The 24,364-nt window shown below is 40.6% G+C and overlaps 2 protein-coding genes and 1 long non-coding RNA gene across 3 annotated transcripts in view; 2 read left to right on the top strand and 1 right to left on the bottom strand.

Annotated features, from left to right (window-relative positions):
- Window positions 1–2,094: 2,094 nt before the first annotated feature.
- The window catches only part of LOC134670647 (heparan-alpha-glucosaminide N-acetyltransferase-like), a 66,094-nt gene continuing 43,824 nt past the window's right edge, over window positions 2,095–24,364 (top strand). The window contains exon 1 of the mRNA XM_063528457.1: window positions 2,095–2,408. Within this exon, the coding sequence (XP_063384527.1) occupies window positions 2,265–2,408 (144 nt within the window). The 5' untranslated portion in view covers window positions 2,095–2,264. The remainder of the gene's footprint in view (window positions 2,409–24,364) is intronic.
- Window positions 11,987–15,806, bottom strand: LOC134670592 (uncharacterized). Its single transcript, XM_063528393.1, has 2 exons — window positions 13,141–15,806; window positions 11,987–12,896 (listed from the first exon to the last, which is right to left on the bottom strand). Exons 1-2 carry the CDS (start codon window positions 15,705–15,707, stop codon window positions 12,797–12,799), a joined length of 2,667 nt encoding a protein of 888 aa, XP_063384463.1. The 5' UTR covers window positions 15,708–15,806; the 3' UTR covers window positions 11,987–12,796.
- On the top strand, window positions 15,888–23,354 carry LOC134670689 (uncharacterized). The gene is made up of 3 exons (XR_010099106.1): window positions 15,888–16,359; window positions 18,673–18,861; window positions 22,806–23,354. It is a non-coding gene; the product is annotated as an uncharacterized LOC134670689 (long non-coding RNA).

Here is a 24,364-nt window from a genome sequence, read left to right as displayed (position 1 = left end):
CTGCACTTAAGAAGCACGAACAACAAGTGCATACGGCAGAGATGAAGATGCTGAGATGGGCAGGTGGGGTAACACGCTTGGATAAAATCCGAAATGAATACGTCAGAGGATCCTTTAAGGTAGCCCCAATAATCGACAAGCTGAAAGAAGGGAGACTCCGCTGGTATGGCCACGTAATGAGAAGGGAGGAGAGCTACTCTGTAAAGACTGTGCTCAACATCAAAACACAGCCCAGGGGAAGAGGCAGGCCACCAGCCACGTGGTGGTCAACTGTCGAGAGGGATCTAAAGGCCCAAGACATTTCGCCAATGACAACCCGGGACAGAAGGTCCTGGCGCCGCTGCACAAGGAGGCCCGACCCCAGATGAACTGGGAATATGGGCAAGGACAAGAAGAAGCGTGGATCACAGTAAGAGACGAATTTGACGGATGAAACACATTATCCAAGATGGCGGCATTTTCTCGAGATCCTCAAATGTCAGATGGTCTGGACATGAAAACATGAACCTAACTTTTTTTAACATACACACTAAAGCTCAGAAAATTTCTAGAAATTTCGACCTTTGTCCTATTTCGATTATACCCGTAGTATAATGGGCATACGCCGTATAGTGTTAAACTCGTGTCCGCAATCTGAGTACAATACCTATGCTTAGGTACTCGTATATATTTAACACGGCCAACCGAACTGTACGTGTTACGTGGGTATAGTGTAGGTACATTATAGTTTGTTACATCGTTCCTAGTTTTTAGGGTACCGTACCCGAAGGGTAAAAACGGGACCCTATTATTAAGACTCCTCTGTCCGTCTGTCTGTCACCAGGATGTATCTCATGAACCGTGATAGCTAGACAGTTGAAATTTTCACAGATGATGTATATCTGTTGTCGCTATAACAAATACTAAAAACAAAATCAAATAAATATAAAATTTGGTCTCCCATACAACGAACGCGATTTTTTGTAATGGCACGGAACCCTTCGTGCGCGAGTTCGACTCGCATTTGGCCGGTTTTTATTACCAATTTTCTTTCAATTATAAAATGTTCTTACTTATAGTTGACTGGTAGAGAATGCCTTCTGGCATTAAGTCCGCCATTTGTACTCTTCATTTATTGTGCAATAAAGTTTAAATAAATAAATAACTAATAAATAAATCGTTTTTTTTAGCATTAGAAAGAACTCCACAGAAGCAAGCGTGCAGTTTTTATCAGGCTCTTTAATTGTTAATAATTATTAAATTATCTAATGTAGCATGGTCAATACATATAATTTACTTCAAATTATTACCGCTATAAGTGTGGGGTTTGAAACCACAAGCTTACTTCTGTGAAGTTCTTTCTAATGCTAAAGACGTCCACTGCTGAACATAGGCCTCCCCTTTGGACCTCCATACGTGCCGGTTGGAAGCGACCCGCATCCAGCGTCTTCCGGCGACCTTAACAAGGTCGTCTGTCCGTCCACCTTGTGGGTGGACGTCCTACGCTGCACTTACTAGTCTGTGGTCTCCACTCGAGCACTTTTCGACCCCATCGGCCATCTTCTCTGCGTGTGTGTGTGCGTGATAAGGTATAGTGCAGATCTAATTATCTACACTCAGTAAATAACGCGGGTCAGTTTGTTAAGTAATTAATTTTGATTGATACAAATAGGTACATGCAGCTCCACTTTATGAATTAAAATAAGTAGGTAGTTATATACCTATTTGAATCTTTTGAGTAGGTACCTATACCATGTTTTAAAGTCCATGATAAAATTAATAAATCAAAAAAGCATTTGTAGTGGATTTCTGGATTCCTGACTTTCCTTGGCACTTTGCTATAATAGAGTAGAATATTAATATAACAGGTTCAAAAATCTCTACCTACAGTAGTTAGGTAGCTACTGGTAAATTTTAAATTCATCTAAAAATACTACTTAGGTACCTACCTACTCTACCGAATCTCAGCGAGTTCGTAACATGCGATATATTTACATACACTTAATATACCTATTGTTACAAACAAATACGACTACATTATCATTCCTTATCAGGTCAGGTTCATTCAATCCGAACAACATTGCTCCAAATACATTCAGTATCAAACCGAACATCACAGTGGACAGTCCATACAAACTGTCCACTAAAATAAAATACAAATAAAAAACGACTCTAAGCCCCATATGACAAAGTGCAAAATCAATTAAACGATACAAGTCCTTGAACTTAGCGTGGCTTCACGCGTTTCGTTTCTGCTAGTACGAGTGTATTTTTGATACGAAAACATGGCGTCATGGATTGGCCAACCAAATATGGAAGTGTACAATGATATTCATGTTAACTTTTTACCATTAAATTATGCTTATGTGATTTTAAATACGACTTTGGATCACATTAGAGTTTACAGTGTCAGTGAGGATTGCTACAAAGTAAGTAGTGTTTTAAACTGTAGGGTTTTTAAGCCCGGTAATTTCTAAGGCGTTGAGGTATGGTGGACAGTTGGAATAAAAGACGTGAGTCCAGTTCGATGGTTATAATCAGACTGTCTAAACTAACTTACATGTTCTCTCTACATCTAGTTACATACACGTATAGTATATGCACACCTCAGCGTGAAGATATAGATCCAACACGTAGAGGCCGATTAGAGCTTTGATGTCATGTAGAACGCCTGCTGGAACCCGTTCACAGGCGCAACAATAAACACCCATGAACCGGTCGCGACAGGCATTGCGACTATTGTAGAAAAAGTGAATAGTATACCGGTCTATGGATTGAAGTTTGGGTGGACAATGAGACTGGGCTATTGTAAAGAAGTCCGGACACTTGCCATAACAATGCTAACACACGTTATCGAGGCAGGCGGTGACTTGTCGCTGACTAGATGGGCCCCTGAAACTGCCGTTGTGAAGACGACGTAGTAGTGTTATTTTTAGGTTATGTGCCGTAATTCAACTGTCATATAAAAAATATTAAGTCGTCGGGCATATACTCGTATATACAAGCTAATAGTATTAGTGATTTAACAGCTCTAGTTAATATTTTTGTATGTAGGTACGTATGTTAATATATTTTGTATGTAAAATCACTAATTCTGCCGTATTCGAACTTTAAGATACTCACAAGAGATGACACGTACTAGATCCATTCTAGATACGTTATAGTTTAGATATCAACTAGTTCTCTTTTGCAGCGCAATTCGGCCAACCAATGTAAATTTTACGTTAGATAGAGTAAGATATCTATTAGATGTGAATTAGATCTCTAAGTCATATCCTGTGGAAATCGTTCAAGAGTATCCCCAGAATCGCGCAAATGTCAAATTTGACAAGTTAGAACTTAAACATATCGTTATCGTATCGTATCTTGGTGATGTCTGAAAGATATCTAATAGATGTCTATTTCAAAGTCCGTATCGGGCCCATAGTATTAGCTTGTATGTATTTTATTATGCAATAGACCCCTGATAGATTTTCAGTGACATGTTCTGGTAAAACCGTAATAAATGTTTACTTCCTGGCGACCCTGTTAGCTCTAGATATAGTTTAAAAGTGAATAAATGTGTGGCTCCGTCATTTTTAAAAATCCAAAAACCGAATCGAAAAGAAAAATCTATTTGATTATTGAACCTGCTCAAACAATTTAACGAAAGAATTAACACCTGTAGAGGAGAACATCCGTACATAAGAAAACATTTCTGCCCAAGTTGAATCGGAGACCTTTCGCTAACGTTCGATCAATAATAATAAGAACACCATATGGATTTTATGCCGAAAAAAAAAGACCATCTTAATTCAATCAAATTCAAATACATACTAGACATAACAATAACCAATTAACTGTTATTGTACGAGTCGAGTATTACTGATATAAAATGAGGCCGTTCCGATAAAATATGCCAATAAAAACATCTAGAAGTATGACCCTAAGAAAACAAGTGTGATAGGACACACTAAGGTCAATATTTTTACAACATTATTTAGGGGTCAGAGTACCACGCATAATCAACTTTGGGCCTAGCCATAGCCAAGATGCCAAACGTTTGCACTGTAGCGTACAAACGCACTTATATGGAAGAGTCATGACTCTTCCATATAAGTGCGACAGAGAGACATTAGCGTTTTGTTCACTACGGCGCAAGTGATTGGCAGCTTGGCTAGTCCCCCTGATCAGTCTGATCACAGATCTAGACTGACGCTTCCGCTTAAAGATGAAATGCGCAAAAAGGGAAGACATTACGTATATGAACATTTCATAAATCCGAAAGAAACAGGCAACAAAATACGAAAACGTAAGGACTTTGAGACTCCATAGCGGCCTAGCGGCCGGCTTGAATGTATCAAAACGTAAAATAAGCAAAACTTGAAAATCGTGAAGATACGGTGGGTTGTTTTATAATGGAACTAGCGACTCGTCCCGGCTTCGCACGGATTAACAAATTATACAACTAAACCTTCAAAAATCACTCTATTGATAGGTGAAAACCGCATGAAAATCCGTTCAGTAGTTTTTGAGTTTATCGCGAACATACAACACACAAAGAGACAGACGCAGCGGGGGACTCTGTTTTATAAGGTGTAGTCATAATCTGGGCAAAACCTCCCCTTTTTCCGCCACACAGACCCATCAATATAAACCGTTGCTAACAAAATCAACTATGTTCGCACCCCTGAAGTGCGTTAGGTATACTTACAGATCATTTACCTAACGTGTAGGGGGGTAAATTTTGACTGCGGGGTAATTTAAACTAATCGAAATATCTTTCATGTTTTACATTATTAACTAGAGTCACACAGAATTAACACACAACACATCTTTTTTGCTATCTGGACCGTGCACCTTATTCGATAAATTATAAGTATTATAACATTGTTAAAGAATAGTGGAGGTTAAATTAAGTATAATACATAAAGTAGGTACCTATAATACGTATAAGTACCTATATAAAAACTGGTGGTCAAACATTGACTCTGCCATATTAATTTGATAGAGTTAGACCAAGCTCAGATAATCTTATATATTGGAGCGGCCAAGATGTTCACAAGTATCTAAACAAAGCCTCTATTATCAAGACGTTAAAGTGCATGTTCCGATATAGGTATGATGGTGCCTGTACCCCTTAATTTGGCAAAAATCACGGAACGTCGTGAGTTCAAACCTCCAAAGTATCAATGATTCTGGTTAAGAAAAAAAAATACAAAAGAGGGTCAAAGGTTGTGTACAATTTTTGGACAGTACAAATTAAGCGGTACAAGAGCTGTGTTGCTTTGTTTGTGGTTTTTGTAACTGATTTATAAAACGGAGTCTAAAAATGGTTATCTTGGTTGCGTGCCGTACCGCTGAATGTAATTTATTATGCGAAGAATTAAATGAGGGGCATCAAACGATATCGACGAAGGGAAATTTTATAGCATTTTTTATACACTTGTTTTTTTTTTATCTTTACAAACATGTTGCTTCAACATTCGGTATATTTCACCTTTAACATTGCTGATATAAAGAAAATACGATCATGATAATATTGTAATTTTTAGGGTTCCGTCCCAAAGGGTAAAACGGGACCCTATTACTCAGACTCTATTGTCCGCCTGTCTGTCTGTCACCAGGCTAGCTACGCTAGGTTAGGCTAGGCGTGATAGCTAGACAGTCATAACAAAAATAGAGACTGTAAATGATTGAACCTCTAACCTCTTAATATGAAAATTTAAAAAAAATATGGTAGAAATTTTCACAGATGATGTAATTCTGTTGCCGCTATTTTTAACAACAAATACTAAATAATAATAAAAACCGGGCAAGTGCGAGTCGGACTCGCGCACGAAGGGTTCCGTACCATAATGCAAAAAAAAACAAAAAAAAAACGGTCACCCATCCAAGTACTGACCACTCCCGACGTTGCTTAACTTTGGTCAAAAATCACGTTTGTTGTATGGGAGCCCCATTTAAATCTTTATTTTATTCTGTTTTTAGTATTTGTTGTTATAGCGGCAACAGAAATACATCATCTGTGAAAATTTCAACTGTCTAGCTATCACGGTTCGTGAGATACAGCCTGGTGACAGACGGACGGACGGACGGACAGCGAAGTCTTAGTAATAGGGTCCCGTTTTACCCTTTGGGTACGGAACCCTAAAAAGACGGAACCCTCGGTAGGCGAGTCCGACTCCGATATTACATATTATAACCTGTATATTTAGACACACTGATATTTATTCAGATTTATCCTTGATGTTCGTAAATGTGATTTCAATCTATGTACTCGAATACAGAAAATGTATTCTAATTGATACCTGTACCTACATGTTTTGCTTGGCCAATAGAAACCCGAAACAGTCAAAAGCAAACTATATTAATTACTAGTTTCTAGACAAACTAATGCTCAGTGAACCATACTATACCACGTTAACAACTAAAATTGAGTACTATGTCAATTTGTCAACAGATATATCGAATCCAAGGTGCTCGATGATATATTTCAAAATGCTTTGACAAAGAGGCATATTATCTTCTGGACCCCCTATTCGACAAGCGACGTTTGACGTATCGTGTTGATCTCCCGTTGATGTGGGAAAAATCATAAGTTCTCGAATACGTACAATGTCAAAATTTGACATTAACAATCCACAGTTAGGGTGACAAGCAAACCAAACCGAACCACCCTTAGTTTAGAGTTGAGTTTTGTCTGTACCAAATGATATTATCCACCGTTGATGGAATCAACACTCAGTATGCAATAAAATCAACTGTTTATTTGACGTGGATGCGAAATCTGACAGTTGTACAAGTACATGTCGAATTTGGCCCCTTATTGCAGAAAGCTATATCTACTATGGGACTAACCCCAAAACGTGGGAAAAATTGGATGTTTCATACATTTTGCCGTTCTGATGTAGAAAATACCTAGGGAGAGTCAATTTTTTTTTCGCTATTTTGGGGTTGGTCCCATAGGAAAAGTTGCTTAATGCTTAGTATGATCTCACACATTAACATTACCTAACGGGTTTGAGTAATTGCTTTTTTTTAAGTTACATACTGCAAAGTAGGTATATTAGAAACCATACCTAGTAATATTATAATCCATAGTAATATATGTAGGTATTATAAATGAGAAAGTGTGCCTGCCTGTTACCTCTAAACGCTTAAACTGCTGAACCGATTTGGACAAAATATATCATGGAGATAGTTTGGGCCCTGAGAAAGGACATAGGGCACTTTTTATCCATCTTCATCAACATGCCACGAAGATGAAGTCACGGGCAGAAGCTAGTATAGAATAATACTTGATTTCAAGGAAACAAAAGTTATCAAAAAACACTGATTTTATATTAAGACAAATTAGTAGGTACATTACCGAGAATAAATAAACAACTCCGAAACGAAACGCAAAAAACTTCCGCTGTTCTTTTTCTCATACATAAAAGCCGTAGCAGCCGCTGAACAGTTCATTCAACTGTTTACCGTATTCTTGTTCGATAAATTCCAAATTCAAACTGGCTTTCCAACGGTTTTTCGTCGTGGGACAGAGTCCCTTAATCTCCTGCCCCCTTGTCACCCTACAAATCAGAATAGGGAAAGATCTGCTGTGATGTGGTAAAATAGTGTATCACGAGTTACAATGTTTTGTGATAAGATCAATAATTAAGGTTTTGTTTATGGGCCCGATTCGGATTTTGAAAGAGACATCTATTAGATATCTTTTAGACATCACCAAGATACGATAACGATATGTTTAAGATCTAACCTGTCAAATTTGCGCGATTCTGGGGAGATACTCTTGAACGATTTCCACAGGATATGACTTAGAGATCCAATTCACATCTAATAGATATCTTACTCTATCTAACGTAAAAGTGACATGGGTTGCCCGAATTGCGCTGCAAAAGAGAACTAGTTGATATCTAAACTATAACGTATCTAGAATGGATCTAGTACGTGTCGTCTCTTGTGAATATATTGAAGTTCGAATACGGCAGTATGTCTCAGATATCTGTGGTTTATCTACACGTAGAGCGCTGATGGCGTAGCCGTAGTGGCGTAGAGTGCGACTTTCAATCTGGAGGTCGCGGGTTCAAACCCCGGCTCGTACCAATGAATTTTTCGGAACTTATGTACGAAATATCATTTCACTTTTACCAGTCGCTTTCCAGTGAAGGAAACATCGTGAGGAAACCGGATTAATCCCAATAAGGCCTAGTTTAGTTTAGGTTGGAAGGTTAGATGGCAGTTGTTTTCGTAAAAACCAGTGCCTACGCCAATTATTGGGATTAGTTGCCAAGCGGACCCCAGGCTCCCATGAGCCGTTGCAAAATAACGGGACATCGCGAGGAAGATGATTTGTTTATCTACACCTACATATACTAACAGTCAACCCATTTTGCACCCAAACATTAAAAAGTCTCATTAGTCCATGTGTAGGTGACGGTCGCCTACAGTTAGCATCTACGATAGCTCGCTCAGGTTCGGATCGTAAGAGAAAGTTCAAATAAAAGGTGTCTGATATGAAAAGTTCTTATTGCAAGGTTCACAATTAAAAAGGTTCACTTAAATATGAGTTTAAACGGATCACAACTGGTCTAGGTTCTAGCTTAGGGCCTAGGGTCAGGTCACTTGGGTTCGCGTGTTTCTCGTTCGGGTCCTGGATCGTAACTAAACTAGATTTTCCGGGTCCGCTCGTATTTGTATGATTTCGAGCACTGAATTATAGCCAATGTCGATCGAGTAAGAGCGGCTCTCTTTACGGTAATTACGGGCGCGCGACATTCTTAGAACTATGTCGCACCAAGTAACGCGTTCGGTCTCTCGATCAGTGTTGCCAGATGGTCACAAAAGTCACATTTTTCGTGACTTTTCGCCTTCTCGTGTGACACGTGCGTGACTTACGATCTTGAGGCAATTTTTGTGACTTTTTAAGCTAGTCGAATTTTGGACAAGTTTAGTTCTGCAATTCGTATTATTTAGGAACGGAGTGAACGCACCCAAGTTGACACTTGCACTGATAGAGTCTGTGCGGAAAGAGAAGAGTCGTGGCAGAAACGGGAACTAACATTTTAAATTTTATATGGCAATCAAACCTTTGACACCTGTCTTGTAAAAAGTAAACAAACTTCTGTCATTGTATATTTTTATTAACAAAAACCGCAAGTTTTATGTATAAAATATTTTCAAAACACGATGAAACCGTACATAAAACCACAAGAAAAATTATATTTAACATTGTTCGGTTTTGTCAGCGGGAAGAAAACGGCTAAAAACCGACTATCGACTTACAAAAAGTCGCGGAACGTGTTTCCTCTATTCGCGGGTATTGATGTTGTATTTAATATCAAGTAATTACCTATTTAATAAGCCCCCTAAGTAACTTGTCTCCAGTACATAATCGGTAAGTATATTCATTCAAAATATATTAATTTTCATAAATATGCAGGTCATTCATGATCTTTAAAATAACTGACAAATAGTCTTGATACTTGCCATTTTATGCATATTTATATGTAATTATTTTTTCAGGATTGTTTAAAAATACCTACGGTATCTCCAATAAAAGACCGCTAAGTGATATGCAAGAATTCGTAATCTACGTGCCGGATTCAAGCACATCCAGTTCCTCACATCAGTCCCTGATTGTTCTGAAGCTAGCTCAAACATAAGTGACATTGAATATTTTAATTCAGACGTCGATTACAAAGAATAAAACCTTTTCATAAAAATATTTCTTTATTTGTAAGTTCGTTTACTAGGTTCTGTTAGTTACGAAATTATAAGTAGGTATTTCATATTTAGCAGACTTTTCGGCGAAGTAAAATATCGTGAGATGAGAGAACCGGACATATCCCAATAAGGCCTACCTACTTATGCACTATTTTTATTCATATTCATATTTATTATTAATAATGTACACATACATTACAAGTCAAGTTTACAATGGGTGAAATATATCCCAGATAGTAAAATTACAGTTCTAATGCCCAATTTCTACCCGATCTACCCTGTTTTGTATTAAGATAACTGTTGGACTGCACAGATTAGGTAGTACATAAATGAGACTCTATCTTGTTTGGTACTAAAATTACAGTTGTATTGGGCAGATTCTTAACTAGTTTTAGCAGTTTTGTCAATCGCACTGTCACTTTTTAGTATCTGAAACATAAAAACAAAAGTGTGTTTTAAAAAGAAAACTAGTGCCTGCGCTAAATCAGAGGATTGAGTTGACGAGCCGACACCACCACCAGTGGCCTATTTTATAAAGCTACAAGTTACAATTTACAAGCGGAAGTCTCTTTCTAACCATATGTGATAGAGCGAGACTTTCGCTTGTAAATTGTAAGTTGTAGCTTTATAAAATAGGCCACAGGCTCCGTTTAGTAAGCCGTGGTAAAAAACCGGAACAAAAGGGATACAAGTATCATGACCTTTAGTGTCGTACTATAATCACGTGACCAGTGTTGTCAGCATAGCAAAAACCATAAAATAGCACTGGCGCGCCCTCAAATCCCACGACTCTTCTCTTTCCGCACAGACTCTACCTTGACGTTACATCCACCATTTTTAATAATTTCTTTTAGTTTGTACTTATCCAATTCGTCGACCGTAGGTTCAATTCAATTTTTCTTTGTCTGTTATTGCAAAAAAAAACTGCGGTCGGCTATTTCTTTTTCCCCACACCAGCTGGGGCTCATTTCTCAAAAGCTTGTAACTTGTAATATAAGTGGAAGTCCCTTTCTAACATATGCTGTCAAAAAGTGACATCCGCTTGTATTACAAGTTACAAGCTTCAAGCGCCCTCCAGACTATGCGCGTGAATCGCGGGCGAAGCCGCGAACGCGAGTGTGGAGTCTAGTTCGCTGATATGCGAAATCGACTCCAGACTCGCGTTCGCGGCTTCGCGCCGCGATTCGCGCACGAGTGTGGAGCGGGCTTTTGAGAAACGGGCCCCTGGTAAAGGCTCTCTTGATTGTTCAAAAACTGATAAGAAAGTTGCATTTTATCCACATGTGAGGCAAAGTAATCAAACGCAAATTTTGAGTTGTTTTCTTATGTTTGCTGGTAGAATTAATTATTTTTTGTGTTAAATGATATAAATGTGTTAAATTAGTGCTATCAAAAAGAATAATCATATAAGATTAGTAGAATTTTTGTGAAATATATTATTTTCTGAATTTCTTCTAACAAAATCGATTACCTACCCATACAATACAATAATATAAAAATGTAACTTAAGCAGCAAAAACGTGACTTTTAGGGAAACGAAACGTAACTTATGACTCCAGAGCCCTGGCAACACTGCTCTCGATCGTGATTGGCTTATATTCTTTGGTAAAAATGCACAAGTTTAGACGTATTTGCCAGCGTTTTTGTCTTTCAATTTGGTATAAATCTAGGTTTCCTACTTTAAGCTAAATCGTTCGGCTATATAACTATATGTTTTTAGATAGGTCTAATTACGTTCTATATGCTGGTAATAGTTTAAACTAGTGTATGATTACGGTCTAGCTACAAGGTCTAAATTCAATGAGCCAAAGTTTGCCAGAATGACTTTTGTTATGCACATTTTCTTGTCCTACGGTTCGAGGAGAAAAGTGTGTGTCTAGATTTTACCTAGATCATAACCGTTACCATTTTCCACAATGTTTGTCATACGTACTTCTAGCCGCAGTTCTAAGCCTGAAGTAGGTATGAGTACCAAAGTTTTTCCCCAATTATTTTGGGGAAAATACCATTTGTTTACCTATCTACACACACACTCTTACGCTCTACTCTCGACCAATTACAGAACGCCGTGACATGGCTCAACCACGTAAATATAAATTGAATGTAGGCAAATTTATGACTCATTCTTATTATGGCTGGGATAGAGATAGGTTCTAATACTTATTATAAATTAATGATTACAACTTAGGCATAATACATAGTCTACCTAGATCTTAGGCTACCTACGGTGATCAAGATCTTTATTGTTAGCTGTTACAACTTAAGTATCGGATTTAAAACTTAGGATCATCTATGAGATAAATATGGTCGGTTGTGGTCCGCGGGTCGGCTGTCGCCCACACTCCCCTCGTCGACTTGCTACGTCGACTCTCGATCGACCGGCAAGACAGCCAGCCTGGTCGTGGGTCTTCTGAAGACGCCGCCCTTGGTCCGCACCTCCGCGCTGCGAACGCCGCCGTCTGGGCCCGGGTAGATTCGCTCAACTACGCCGCGAGGCCACACGTTGCGTGGTAATGAGGGGTCGACGACGATGACTAGGTCGCCGACCGCTAGTGGCCGCTCGCCCGTCGCTGAGGATCGTCGCGGGGCGAGGGTGGGTAGGATCTCGCGCACCCAGCGACGCCAGAAGGAGTCGGCGAGTGCCTGGCTGACCTTCCAGGCTCTTCGGTTGACCTCGCCACAGGGACCAGTGAGAGGGGTCCCCGTGGGGCCGTTGAGCAGGAAGTGGTTCGGTGTCAGTGTCTCGGGATCGCGTGGATCGACCGAGACATGTGTGAGAGGCCGAGCGTTAACGCACGCCTCGGCCTCGGCCAGTAGAGTCGCAAGCACCTCTTCCTTGGGCGCTCGCGAGTGTAGCGTGGCCATGAGAGCAGTCTTCACAGAGCGGACCATTCGCTCCCAGGCACCGCCCTGGTTCGGGGCACCGGGGGGAATGAACCGCCAGTCCAGGCGATACTGCAGGCCGTATTGCTGCAGTGCGGGCAGCCATTCTTCGTAGGCAGCCCGTAGCTCTGCTGTAGCGCCACGGAAATTGGTTCCGTTGTCGCTCCACATCGTGCGAGGCCAGCCCCGTCGCGCGGCCATGCGACGAAGTGACATGATGGCGGAGTCAGTGCTGAGGGAATGCACCAGCTCCAAGTGCACCGCCCGGGTCGTTAGGCAGGTGTAGAGCGCCACCCAGCGCTTCTCGTGTCTCCTCCCGATGGTAACTGTAATGTGACCGAATAGATCTACACCAGTGTTTGTAAAAGGTCTACAAAATGGCTCTATGCGCGACAGCGGCAAATCTCCCATAGGCGGGGCGCGCGGAGTCGCTCTTCTAATTCGGCAGAGTTGACAAGCGCTTGCGATAGCACGCACAGTCGGTCTTAGGCGCAATATCCAATATTCTTGTCTAACATCGTTTACAACGCCGCTCTTCTATGCATTCTAAATATAATAAGTCTGGCCAACCGGTTACGTCCGTGTAGAATGGCGGGCCTCTTGTTGATAGGCACGGGCGCGGCGTCGATGCGCCCCCGCATGCGGAGCACGTTGTCAGGTGCGAGCTCGGGGTCCAGCTCGAAGAGCGGGCTGCCTTTGGTCAGAGGCTCGCCGCGGTGGAGGCTTCGAAGTTCGTCGGCGAAGTCCTCTTTCTGCGCTCTCTGCAATAGTAAACGTTCAGCGGCCAGAATATGTTCGGTTTGTAAGTTCATCTTAGTTTTAGATTTTAGAATGTCAATAAATTGCAACATTCGTGCAGTTGTTCCAAGTAACCGGTCGTAGCTTGAAAATCGGCTCACATCGGGCAGCGGTGGCGAGGCAACCTCGCGACTCGCTAAGCACTGTTTGACTTCCAGTACTTCTGGCTCTGGTTCTGGCTGGTTCGACGGTTCTTGTGGCCATTCTGTAGCTGGTAGCCGTAAAAAGGCGGGTCCTTGGAACCATCTGTGTGTTATGTTAAACTCACGTGTGCTGTCCGCTCGAGTGGCGTCATCTGCGACGTTCTGGCGTGTCGGCACCCATCGCCACTGTTCTGGTTCCGTGAGTTCGGCTATCTCGCCTAGGCGGTGCGAGACATAGGCGCTGTAGCGGCGTGCGTTTTCTCTTACCCAGTGGAGTGTCGTTCGGCTGTCAGACCACATGACGACTTCCGCTACCTCGTACCTGTGTTGTTCTAGAATAGTCTTCTTCAGTCGAGCTCCGATCAAGGCCGACTGTAGCTCCGCTCGTGGTATCGAAATAGAGCGCGTTGGTCCCACTTTAGCCTTTGCCGCGATCAGGCTGACATAGACCTCCCCTCGTCTTTCGATACGCCAGTAAGCGACCGCTGCGTATGCTTGTGAGGATGCGTCAACAAAAATATGGAGGGTTCGTCTCACCATTTCCATAGGTCCGTAGTGGCGGGGAATGCGCAGTCCACCGACGTGATCCAGCGCTCGTAGCCATGTCTGGAATTCCTCGCACTCGTCTGGTGGCAGCGGAGCGTTCCAATCCAAACTTAGGCCCCAGAGTCGCTGTAGCTGGATCTTTGCTGTAATTGAGAAATACGAGATTATTCCCAACGGATCATAAATACTCATAACTGCGCTGAGAGCCTCTCTTTTCGTCGGAGCCCTTTTAAGTTCCTTAACATCGCTAGGGACTCGGATCATGGTAATGTTGAAGCCTAGATGGTCTGTTCTTGCATCCCAGGTTAAACCCAATACCTTTTGTTCCTTATCGCCAATCGGCGCGGGTGTGTCGGCTCGTAGTTCCTCTGGGATCCGTTCTATAAGAAGTGTCGAGTTACTAGACCACCCACGGAGATGAAATCCAGCCTGCTGGTGGCAAGCGGAGACCTCTTCGACGCACGCGATAGCATCTGCTTCGTTTTCATAGCTTGAAACATAGTCGTCCATGTAGTGGTTTCTAACTATGTCTTCTAGGGCCCTCGGGTAGCGGTTCTCGTGAGAGTAAGCATTATAATTTCTTACCGAATGTGCGAGGAACGGTGAGCTCGCGATACCAAATACCATTGACTTCATTCGGTACACATCAGGGACGCCGCTTCGGCGCGCCGCTCGCCACAGGAACATCTGTGAGTTTCTGTCCTCTTCACGGATCTGGATTCTCAGGAACATTTCTTCTACGTCTGCAGTCACAGCAAACGCGCCTTCCCTGAAGCGTAAAATTATACCCAAAAGTGATTGTAACATATCTGGTCCTTCAAGAATGAAGTTGTTCAGGCTTTGTCCCTGATTTACTGCTGCGGCATCAAATACAAGACGGATCTTCTTTGGTTTGTTCGGATTGTGGACAGAAAAGTGAGGGAGATAGCATGATCTTGGATCTAGACCTGGTTCACTTACTCTCTCAGCGTACCCCTTGTTCAGTAAATTATCTACTTGCGCAGTATATTTCGCAGCGAAGTTCGGATCCCTATCCATCTTCCGTTCTATTCCGCGTAGTCTTGTCAGGGCCATGTTGTAGCTAGGCGGTAGTCTAGGGTCATCATCACGCCATAGTTGCCCTACTTCGTATCTTGGGCCTTGTGATGTACTCACTTGCTTTACAGTCTCGTTGAACAACCTTTGCGCTCGTTCGTCCTGCGGGCGCACCTTATCGATCAGCTTTATCCCCAGCGAGTCGATTTCAAAATATCGCTGTAATTGTTTGTTCAACTCCCCGTCTCGTTCGTTCGCTTGTGAGAGGTGTAACACTCGTTCAGCTCGCCGCGGGGTCTGCGGCGCGCGTCCATATATTAACCAGCCAAGATCTATCTTAACTGCAGCAGGTTCATCCTTCGTTCCGGTCCGTGCTTCAAGTGGAATTATCATGTGCCAATTGTCCGATCCGATGAGCACTCGAGGCGTCGCGGTAGCATATGTGGCCTCTTGTAGGCCCCTCAGGTGCTTGTATCGGTCGATCAAAGTTCTTGGCACTTGTTGAGAGTTTATACCTAGGTCTTTTACCGTTCTAAGTCTCACGAGATGTGTATGTCCTTCGGTCAGCCCGCGTATTTGCACCGTCACGCGTCGGCTGGGTTCTACTGTTGACATCGGACCAATCCCGTTGATGTGCAGTGGCGCTTCGTCACCCACGGCACCCACGGCGTTGGCCAGCGACTCCTCGCACAGACTAATCGTCGAGCCGTCGTCACAAAGGGAGCCACTAATGTACGACCAAATAATGCTCAACCCAAGAATGTACAGCCCAATAATAGGCGTCCATGGTGGACGCGTATTATTGGGCTGTACATTCCTGGGTTGAGCATTCTCGGGCCGCGCAATATTGGTCCGGGGCGATAATACGAAGCCACTCTTTTCACAGGGCAATAATGTACGACCCCATAATTCGCGTCCAATAATTTGAGTCCCTTGGCTTTCAATTATTGGGCTGCGCATTATTGGTACAGGTCGAGAAAGCCCGACCCAATAATGTACGACCCAATAATAGGAAGCCAAAAACCAGAGAGATTCTTTTTTTTAAGGGAGCTGTCAAAATTAGTAGGGACGTTCTGACATTAGCTCTTGACAATTTAAAAATAATCGGTTTTTTCTAGTGCCATCTTTCAGTGACATTGACAGTATTGTATTGACAGTTGTTGGTTTACAAATACAATAAAATGAATTCTAATAAAAGAAACAGTAGACTCAGTAGAGGTACGAGGTACTGAAAAAATATTAATTAATGGAGAAGCCGAAGTTGGAGGTAAGTGCCGCAATTCAACAACTTAAGCTAAAAAAATCTTCGTGTCCGCATGGTATTCCCTCGTGCGTATGGACTGTACAGCATGGTGCTGGCGGAGCCGCTATGGCACATATTTAACCTCTGTCTCGAGCTAGAAGTATTCCCAGAAATTTGGAAAATTACTTGAGTGATGACCAGTATTGAAAGGTGGATCAGGAGATAAGGCAAGAGGGTTTCGACTTTCGACCGACACAAAGTTTGTACCCCACACTTAATTTTTTTAGACTGCATGAGAGACAGACAGCAGTAAGTATGTAGATTATGAAGGGCACAGATTGAAACCAGCAGTGACATGGCAGTTTGTTCAAAAGAATATCTTGGTTATATTTGACAACCAGTCTGGCCTAGTGGGTGCCTAGCCTAGTGACCCTGCCGGTGAAGCTGATGGTTCTGGGTTCAAATCCTGGTTAGGGAATTTATTTGTTTGATGAGACAGATATTTGTATATTGAGTAATTATATTGTTGTCTGGGTGCCCACAACACAAGCCTTCTTGAGCTTACCGTGGGACTTGGTCAATTTGTGTAAAAATGTCCCAATATATTTATTTATATTGAGATTGACTGAGAAAACAAGGTGTATGCTACAAGGTGGAGGTTTCTGCAAAACATATTGGTGAGTCCATTAAGACAGCTGTTTATCAGAAAAACTGAGACTGGGTCACTGATCAATGGGTCAAACACCATCAAAAACTACTACTTAAGAGCAAAAACAATTGTGTTTATGGGGTGGCCCCAGCTCCTCCATGACACCTAGCAGTGTCTTCAGGTCGCTAACTGCCTCCTTCAATGTGCACGGAGTCCCTAGGTATTGGTTCCTGTATACTTCTACCTACAGTGTAGGAGAATATGCTTTACTGTTTCTTCTTCTTCCATGCACACTCTGCACGTGGGGCTGTCTGTTTTACCCATATTATGTAGGTGTTTGATTAGTGCAGCGGTCGGCAACAAGCGGCCCGCGAACCTCTCACTTGCACCCCGCGTGCCTCCTAGGCTATTTTGTATGTAATATTGACAAACAACAATGTCTGATAAAGTCATAAATATTAACAAAGTGCGGCCCGCATCAACTTCGGTAACTACTATTTGGTCCTTGGCTGCTAAAAGGTTGCCGACCGCTGGATTAGTCTGTTATGACCTGTGATTAATCCTACTATTTTGCGTAGTTGGTGTGAAATGAAATGAAATGAATGAAATGAAATGAAATGAAAAATTTATTGATAACAATTTGTTACATGTCTTTTTTTCCATATAAGTACTAGTATTGGTCTAGTATTCTATGTGCATATACCTGTAAACATAATCCAAATTATATAAATAAAATTAATCGTTAAAATTTGCAATATATCGAAATTATTATTAACAATGAGAATGTAATTTATATCGGTACTATACAAATGTCACGCCTGTATTAATTATTAAATTACTAATGGAATATTAAAAAACTCACTGTAATCGTAAAACGTGTCTGGGTGTTTTTAGTAATATTTTGGTGTAAGCTTGTAGTTTTGTTCTTTGGTCTGCCTACAGGTGTTCATTTTAGTCCAGTACTTATTGTGACACTCTTGGCAGCAGTCCGTCACAAATGAACTACGAGCGGTCGGGTTGAGCTGGAGCGAGGCCAGAGTGGTCGCTGAAGATAGGAAGGCGTGGCGCGAGCTTGTGAAGGCCCTTTGCACCTCTGGGGTGCCTTAGGACAACAACAACAACAACAACTTATTGTGAAGCTGGTTTCTGAACCTTTCCTGGCCAGTTCATCCGCTGCATCGTTTCCTCTTGATCCACTATGCCCCTTTATCCATTATACTGTTACTTTGTTGCCTTCTTTGCTCACTTCAGTGAGGCCTCGATGTCATTCAAGTATGAGTTCCGATGTAAGTTTGTAGCTACCTAGTGCGTGCAGTACTGATTTACTGTCTGACAGTATTAGTATATTTTCTTGTTTTACTTCTCGTCTTTTTATCGCTTTGCAAGCTTCCATTATTCCTACACATTCAGCTTAGTGTAACCCAGGGGTTTTGAGATGTATATGTTCAGGTCCTCCGAGAAGACACCACATCCGGTCCCTTCATTTGTTTTTGAGCCATCTGTGGATATTCTTAAATTTGTTTGGTATAGTCCTTGTACAAAAAGAAACATAAAACATGAAAGAACACACATCATTAGTACAAAGGCGAACTTATCATGTAATTCATGTATGCGGCACCGCGATATAATACATTCGGTAAAGACACACTGAAAGAAAACGAACTTAAAGATGTTCTTCTGTTCTGCAGGAAAACAAGAAGATTCGAGGAGAATGGTGTGGCACTTAATGCCGCCGGGACAGTAACCTAGCTGCAGCTCCAACTCTAGGGAATTGGGCTGAATGAACGCAACACGTGATCGACAGCCCACCTGCTTCCTGCCGAGCGTCCCTACACTACATCTACATGGATTCGCTTATTCTGCTCTACAAAACTTCTGTAAGTAGAGAATGCACAAGTGCAAGAGTTGAAGGATTGAAAGAGCTTGTCGTCTTACCTGACAGTCTTCCACACATTTACCTTAATTAATTTAAATGATTTTAATAATTATAGTCCTTTTTAGGGTTCCGTACCTCAAAAGGAAAAAACGGAACCCTTATAGGATCACTCGTGCGTCTGTCTGTCAGTCTGTCTCTCTGTCTGTCTGTCCGTCTGTCACAGCCGATTTTCTCCGGAACTACTGGACCAATCAAGTTGAAATTTGGTACACATATGTAAGTTTGTGACCCAAATATGGACATGTAACGTAAACAAATTAATTTTAAACATGGGGGCCACTTTTGGGGGGTAAATGAAAAAATTATAAAAAAAAAATTTCAAATTATATCATGTTACATATCAAATTAAAGAGCTTATTGTAAGGATCTCAAATATATTTTTTTTATAATTTTCGAATAAACAGTTTAGAAGTTATTCAAGAAAATAGGCAAAAAATGACCATTCCCCCCCCCCTTTATCTCCGAAACTACTAAGTCTAAAATTTTGAAAAAAATACATAAAATAGGTCTATACCTATAGATGACAGGAAAACCTATTATAAATGTACAGTCAAGCGTGAGTCGGACTTAATTACAGTTTTAGATCCGACCCCTACGGATTTTTTAAAGAGATTTCAATCACATATTTAATTACACAAACGGGTCTACCGCGATATAATTTCATTGTTTTTACCTTTAATTCCGACGTTTCAGCTGAGTTGCACTAGCTGTGGTCACGGAAAGACTGACGTCCCAACAAACCCACAAACGCCAACCAAACGCGCGTCCAAACGCGGTAGACCCGTTTGTGTAATTAAATATATGTACAAAACGCGAGAGTTTAAAGTGTTAGATTTCACTCACGTTTCACATAAAAAATACATTGTTAACAGTGCCGGATTAACCAATAAGCAAAACAAGCACGTGCTTAGGGCACCACGTTCAGGGGGGAGCACCAAAATGCCAGCATTCGGGCCTGGTTCGGCCTAAAAGTAAAATTGCGTTTTTTATATCGAAACATTTTCGCGCTCGCTTCGCTCGCCTTTTCAATAACTTTCTAAGGTATGACAAAGGTGACATTCGGGTGACGACTGCAGCAACATTACTCTGTTGCAAAGTACTGTCAACTTAGTTAAGTTAAATATAGACCTGTTTAAAACAGCCAACGAAGTATTCCTAAGAAATACTAGGAACACTAACAGGCTGGTCATAAATAAAATGCAAAGAACTGCCACTTTTAAGAAAAATTGTTATGCTATGTGTGTCAATATATTTAATAAGTTACCCAACAACATAAGAGAATTGCCCAATAGTAAATTTAAAAGAGCACTTTTTCAATGGCTGCTGTCTTCGACATTTTATTCTATTAATGAATACCTTGTAAATCAACAATCTAGTTTTTAAATTATGTTAATTGAAGTGGTTTTGTTTGAGATAGATACATGATATATTATTATTTCATAATTGACAGTGTATTTTTATTTCTATTGTTGTTGATAATTAATTTGTATTAAACTAGTTTAAGTAGGTTAAGTTAGGCATATATTACACTAAAATTTGCATGCTGCATAGTCAGTTAAGAAAGATGGGACCTAAAAATGTATAATTTTACAGAAACAACTTGTATATAACCTTTTTTATCGCAAATAAAATGATAAAAAATGATTAAAACTTCCGTGATAAAATGATGTGACTGATTTCCATGCTAAAAGTAAAAATGTACAACTGTCTATCATATTGCGTTTTTATATCGAAAAATTTTCGCGCTCGCTTCGCTCGCGTTTCAATCACTTTCTTAGATATGATAAAGGTGACATTCGGGTGGCGACTGCAGCAGTATTAGGTACTCTGTTGCAACATTACTGCAACGGCACTGTCAATTTTCGTGATAAAATGATGTGACTGATTTCCATTCTCAGCTGTAATGCGGCATTGAACTTCTCTCAATTTACCAAAAAAAATCAATGTAATCTTGATGACCCTAGGGAGAGGGGGCACCATGGTCTAGAAATGCTTAAAGCATCAAAATATCTTAATCCGGCACTGATTATTAAAAATTGTGTAATATACGGAACCCTTGGAACGCGAGCCCGACTCGCACTTGTCCGGTTTTTTTTTTCAGATTACCTCAATTACAGTATACTACAATACAATTCAAATACTCTTTATTGCACACCTCATTACAGAAAACAATACAAATAATACAGGAAGAAGAGATTAAACAACAGGCGGTCTTATCGCTAAAAAGCGATCTCTTCCAGACAACCTTACTACTTTTGAGGTTAGAACAACCCACGAAAACATTTAATGTAAAGTGTTGCCAAGACTAGTTGCATAAAGCTTTTACACTAAAAAAGTTATCAGATCCCGTAGTAGGTACCAAGACTTTTACTCTGTCATTCCTAACTTTATAAGCTCTAACAGTATAAAGCCAACATCTTGGTCAAACAGTACGGCTTGGCCGTTTCGTTGGTGTCATACTCATATGGACAATCCCGTAATGACACTTTCAGAATTTGAAAGACCTTTGTTGCTACTTTGTACAACAAGTCCACTGAGGGAGTGTTTGTAAAAACGACATATCAGTTTATATAAACTACGATAATACAAGGTCATATAAGCAGGCATAATTTTAAAACATTAAACATTTAGGTTTTCAGAAAAGTTACGTACCTATTTCTAGCGACATCTTTGTATGTAGGGCCTATATAAAATAAGCCAGGAAAGTTATGAAAGTGAATTAAAGTTCATGTTGCACTGATAAAATCATTTTAAACAAATATTCTAAATACACCGTGAAATTTTAGTGGTTGTTTTCCCGCAACGAAATGATTCAGCTATCGATATACAGTCGATGTGTAATCTTTTTTTTAAATAATGTTAAGAAATGCCAGATTTATAAATGTGTCGAACGAAACTCGAAAGTGACCTAACACCAGTAGTAGCACTGCAGTAGTACCTACCTAATTATTTTGAGTGAATGAAATATAATAACCTAAAAAGTAGTTCCATTTATTTTTCTTTCACACATTTTACGTGCAGTTAGTTTGCAGATCCTTAAAAGTAAACATAACAAGTTAAGATCAAGTTTTTAATGATCAAAAACTTAAACAAACACTTAAACTTCCCGATACCGCAATAATTGTTCGAACTGCAATCCGCCACGTTCAATACACAATCACCTCTGCCCTGTGCATGTGCTGGCGTTTGAAACTGCCCGTGGTTAATAAGCAGCCGCTGTGTTGCGGCGACAATTTGTTCGTCCGTGTGGAACTTGGGGGTTTAAAATCCCCCGAAGACGCAGCGACTGTAAATCGTCCGGTTCCGCGTAAAGTCGCCGGGCGGCGTGGGAGTCGTAGTTAGCCCTAGCGTACAGCTGCACCATCGCGACGTACTCTAAATTAGAATATTCGTAATGTCGATCCATTTTACTAGAAATAGCAGTGATGACATTGACAGGATCTGTTATCACATAGTTTAATAAGCGAAGAGGATGTAATTATTTGATTTACCAAAGTTGACACAAAGTAATGGCAATCATCAAACTAATAAAAAGGTTTTATTTCAACTGTTAATCGTGAAGGAACAGTCTAAGTAAATTTTAATTTCAGTTGTCAAACAGTAAAGCACTCTAGCCTGTTACACAGTTTAAAAAAGAAACATGTGCTTGTTTATTTGTTTATCTGTTTACAATATCGGGAACTGTCGTCGACTTGCAGTTTTAGTGTGTTACTATGGTTTTTCGCTTGTTCGAGTTTAGGTAATTTTTTTGTAATTTTTTTTTTGAAAACAGTTTATTTATAAGTTTGTCTATCGTAATCCGAAAGTACTACCGATAGCAAATCGCCCTGTCGCGGGAAAACAACCACTAAAATTTCACGGTGTATAATTATTCTCAAATTTCAGGAGCTGATACAAGCAGCCAGAATGAGTCTCTGCTGAGTCGCCGGCGCCGGACGTGCGTCGCGCGCCTCGGGCGACTGACGTCTTCGTGTGAGTCGCCAATTGCAGGGGAAGATACGAATAGTTAGGTATAAAAGCTACTTTAGTCAACCTCGCCTCAGTACTGTTTGTATTGACTGAAATACAAGTAGCATATATGAGACGTTCGGACGTATCCGTGAAAATACGAAGGTAAAGGAAATTGCACTACATTTTTAGAACCTATTCACCTGTCAGTAAAATATTGAAAAGGAAAGTTCATGAGTTTTATTATTTTCTTTCCTCCAACAGCTTCACATGGAGCAAATGTAAACCTTTTATGTTAATAATATCAGTAATGTCAAGGTACAACGCTCTTTAGAGCATATTGCCATTCCTTTTACTCGAGTGGCCTGTGGGTTAACTATACGAAGCGAGCCTACGATGCATTAAAAGTGCAGTATAACAATGCATTCAGAATGCTGTTGGGCTTACCTCGTAGATGTAGTGCATCTGGCATGTTTTGCGAAGCTAGAAGTTTTCTGGCAATCATGCGAAAGAAAATAGTATCTCTGCTAGGTCGAGTTAGAAGCAGTCCCAAACATACATGTTCGAAAAGTAGAACTCCCTTAGTAGGCCAAGCAATAAGAAGTTATAGAGGGAAATGCTAGGAACACAATTTTTGACTACGTAACTTTGTTTGGACTAGTTAGGAGGTGAACATATCAAAAGTCCCCGGCTGTAGCCCCGGTGCTGGGGGGTAGACTAGTTATAGTCCAAACAAAGTTACGGAGTCAAAAACTGTGTTCCTAGCATTTCCCTCTACAACGTTTTTTGAGCATTCATTTCCTGACCTATAGATCGTGTTTCAATTTATCGCCTCTCGTTGGCAATTAAGGTGGTTCGCTTTCCATACAAAAAAAACAATTACATAAGTACCTAATAGTGTGTAATTACTTAATATAACGCAATTGTTTTTTGTATGGAAAGCGAACCACCTTAACTATTCGCACAACGTTTTGTAGTTGCAGTAAGTACTTACATATGGCCGGTTAAATTTTCGAAATAGGTATGTATTTACGTACAGTGCTAATTGCCGCACATAGAATAATTAAAGTTTGATCAATCGGAATATGTTCCTAAGTCACTTATTACATTTCGAATTATAAGTCTGTATTTTACAGCTTTAGATGTGCATGACTGCATATGCACATCTAAAGCTGAAAAATGCTTTCATGAAATTATGGCTAAATTATGTTAATAGGGACAAATGTATCATTTTCAACCAAATGGGTTCTTATTATCTGTTGTCAATAAGGCGCTATTTCCATAAAGCTTCAATTTGAAATCAGCCTCGTCGACAACCGACAATGTTAACCTTTTGGTTGAAAACGTCACAAATTATGGCGATAGAGAATACAATGTTCTGTTGCCAGAGTGCAGCACTAGTAAAACCCGTAAACGAGTGAATTGCAAAAAAGTGTAGGTAACACAATGGAATATTCACAAAAATATGAAAGAATGTAACACAAAATGAAGAAAAT

The sequence above is a fragment of the Cydia fagiglandana genome, chromosome 14, assembly GCF_963556715.1.
Source record: "Cydia fagiglandana chromosome 14, ilCydFagi1.1, whole genome shotgun sequence".
Taxonomy (NCBI): domain Eukaryota; kingdom Metazoa; phylum Arthropoda; class Insecta; order Lepidoptera; family Tortricidae; genus Cydia; species Cydia fagiglandana.
The sequence above is the reverse complement of the archived record's forward strand: the minus strand, read 5'-3'. Positions and strand labels throughout refer to the sequence as shown.

Bases quoted from the DNA above. Each gene is read 5' to 3' on its own strand.
- LOC134670592 (XM_063528393.1), bottom strand. From the start codon at position 15,707: ATGTCAACAGTAGAACCCAGCCGACGCGTGACGGTGCAAATACGCGGG. The intron at 12,897-13,140 runs GTTGGCCAGACT...GTCACATTACAG, and splicing joins ATTCTACACGGACGTAACCG to TTACCATCGGGAGGAGACAC.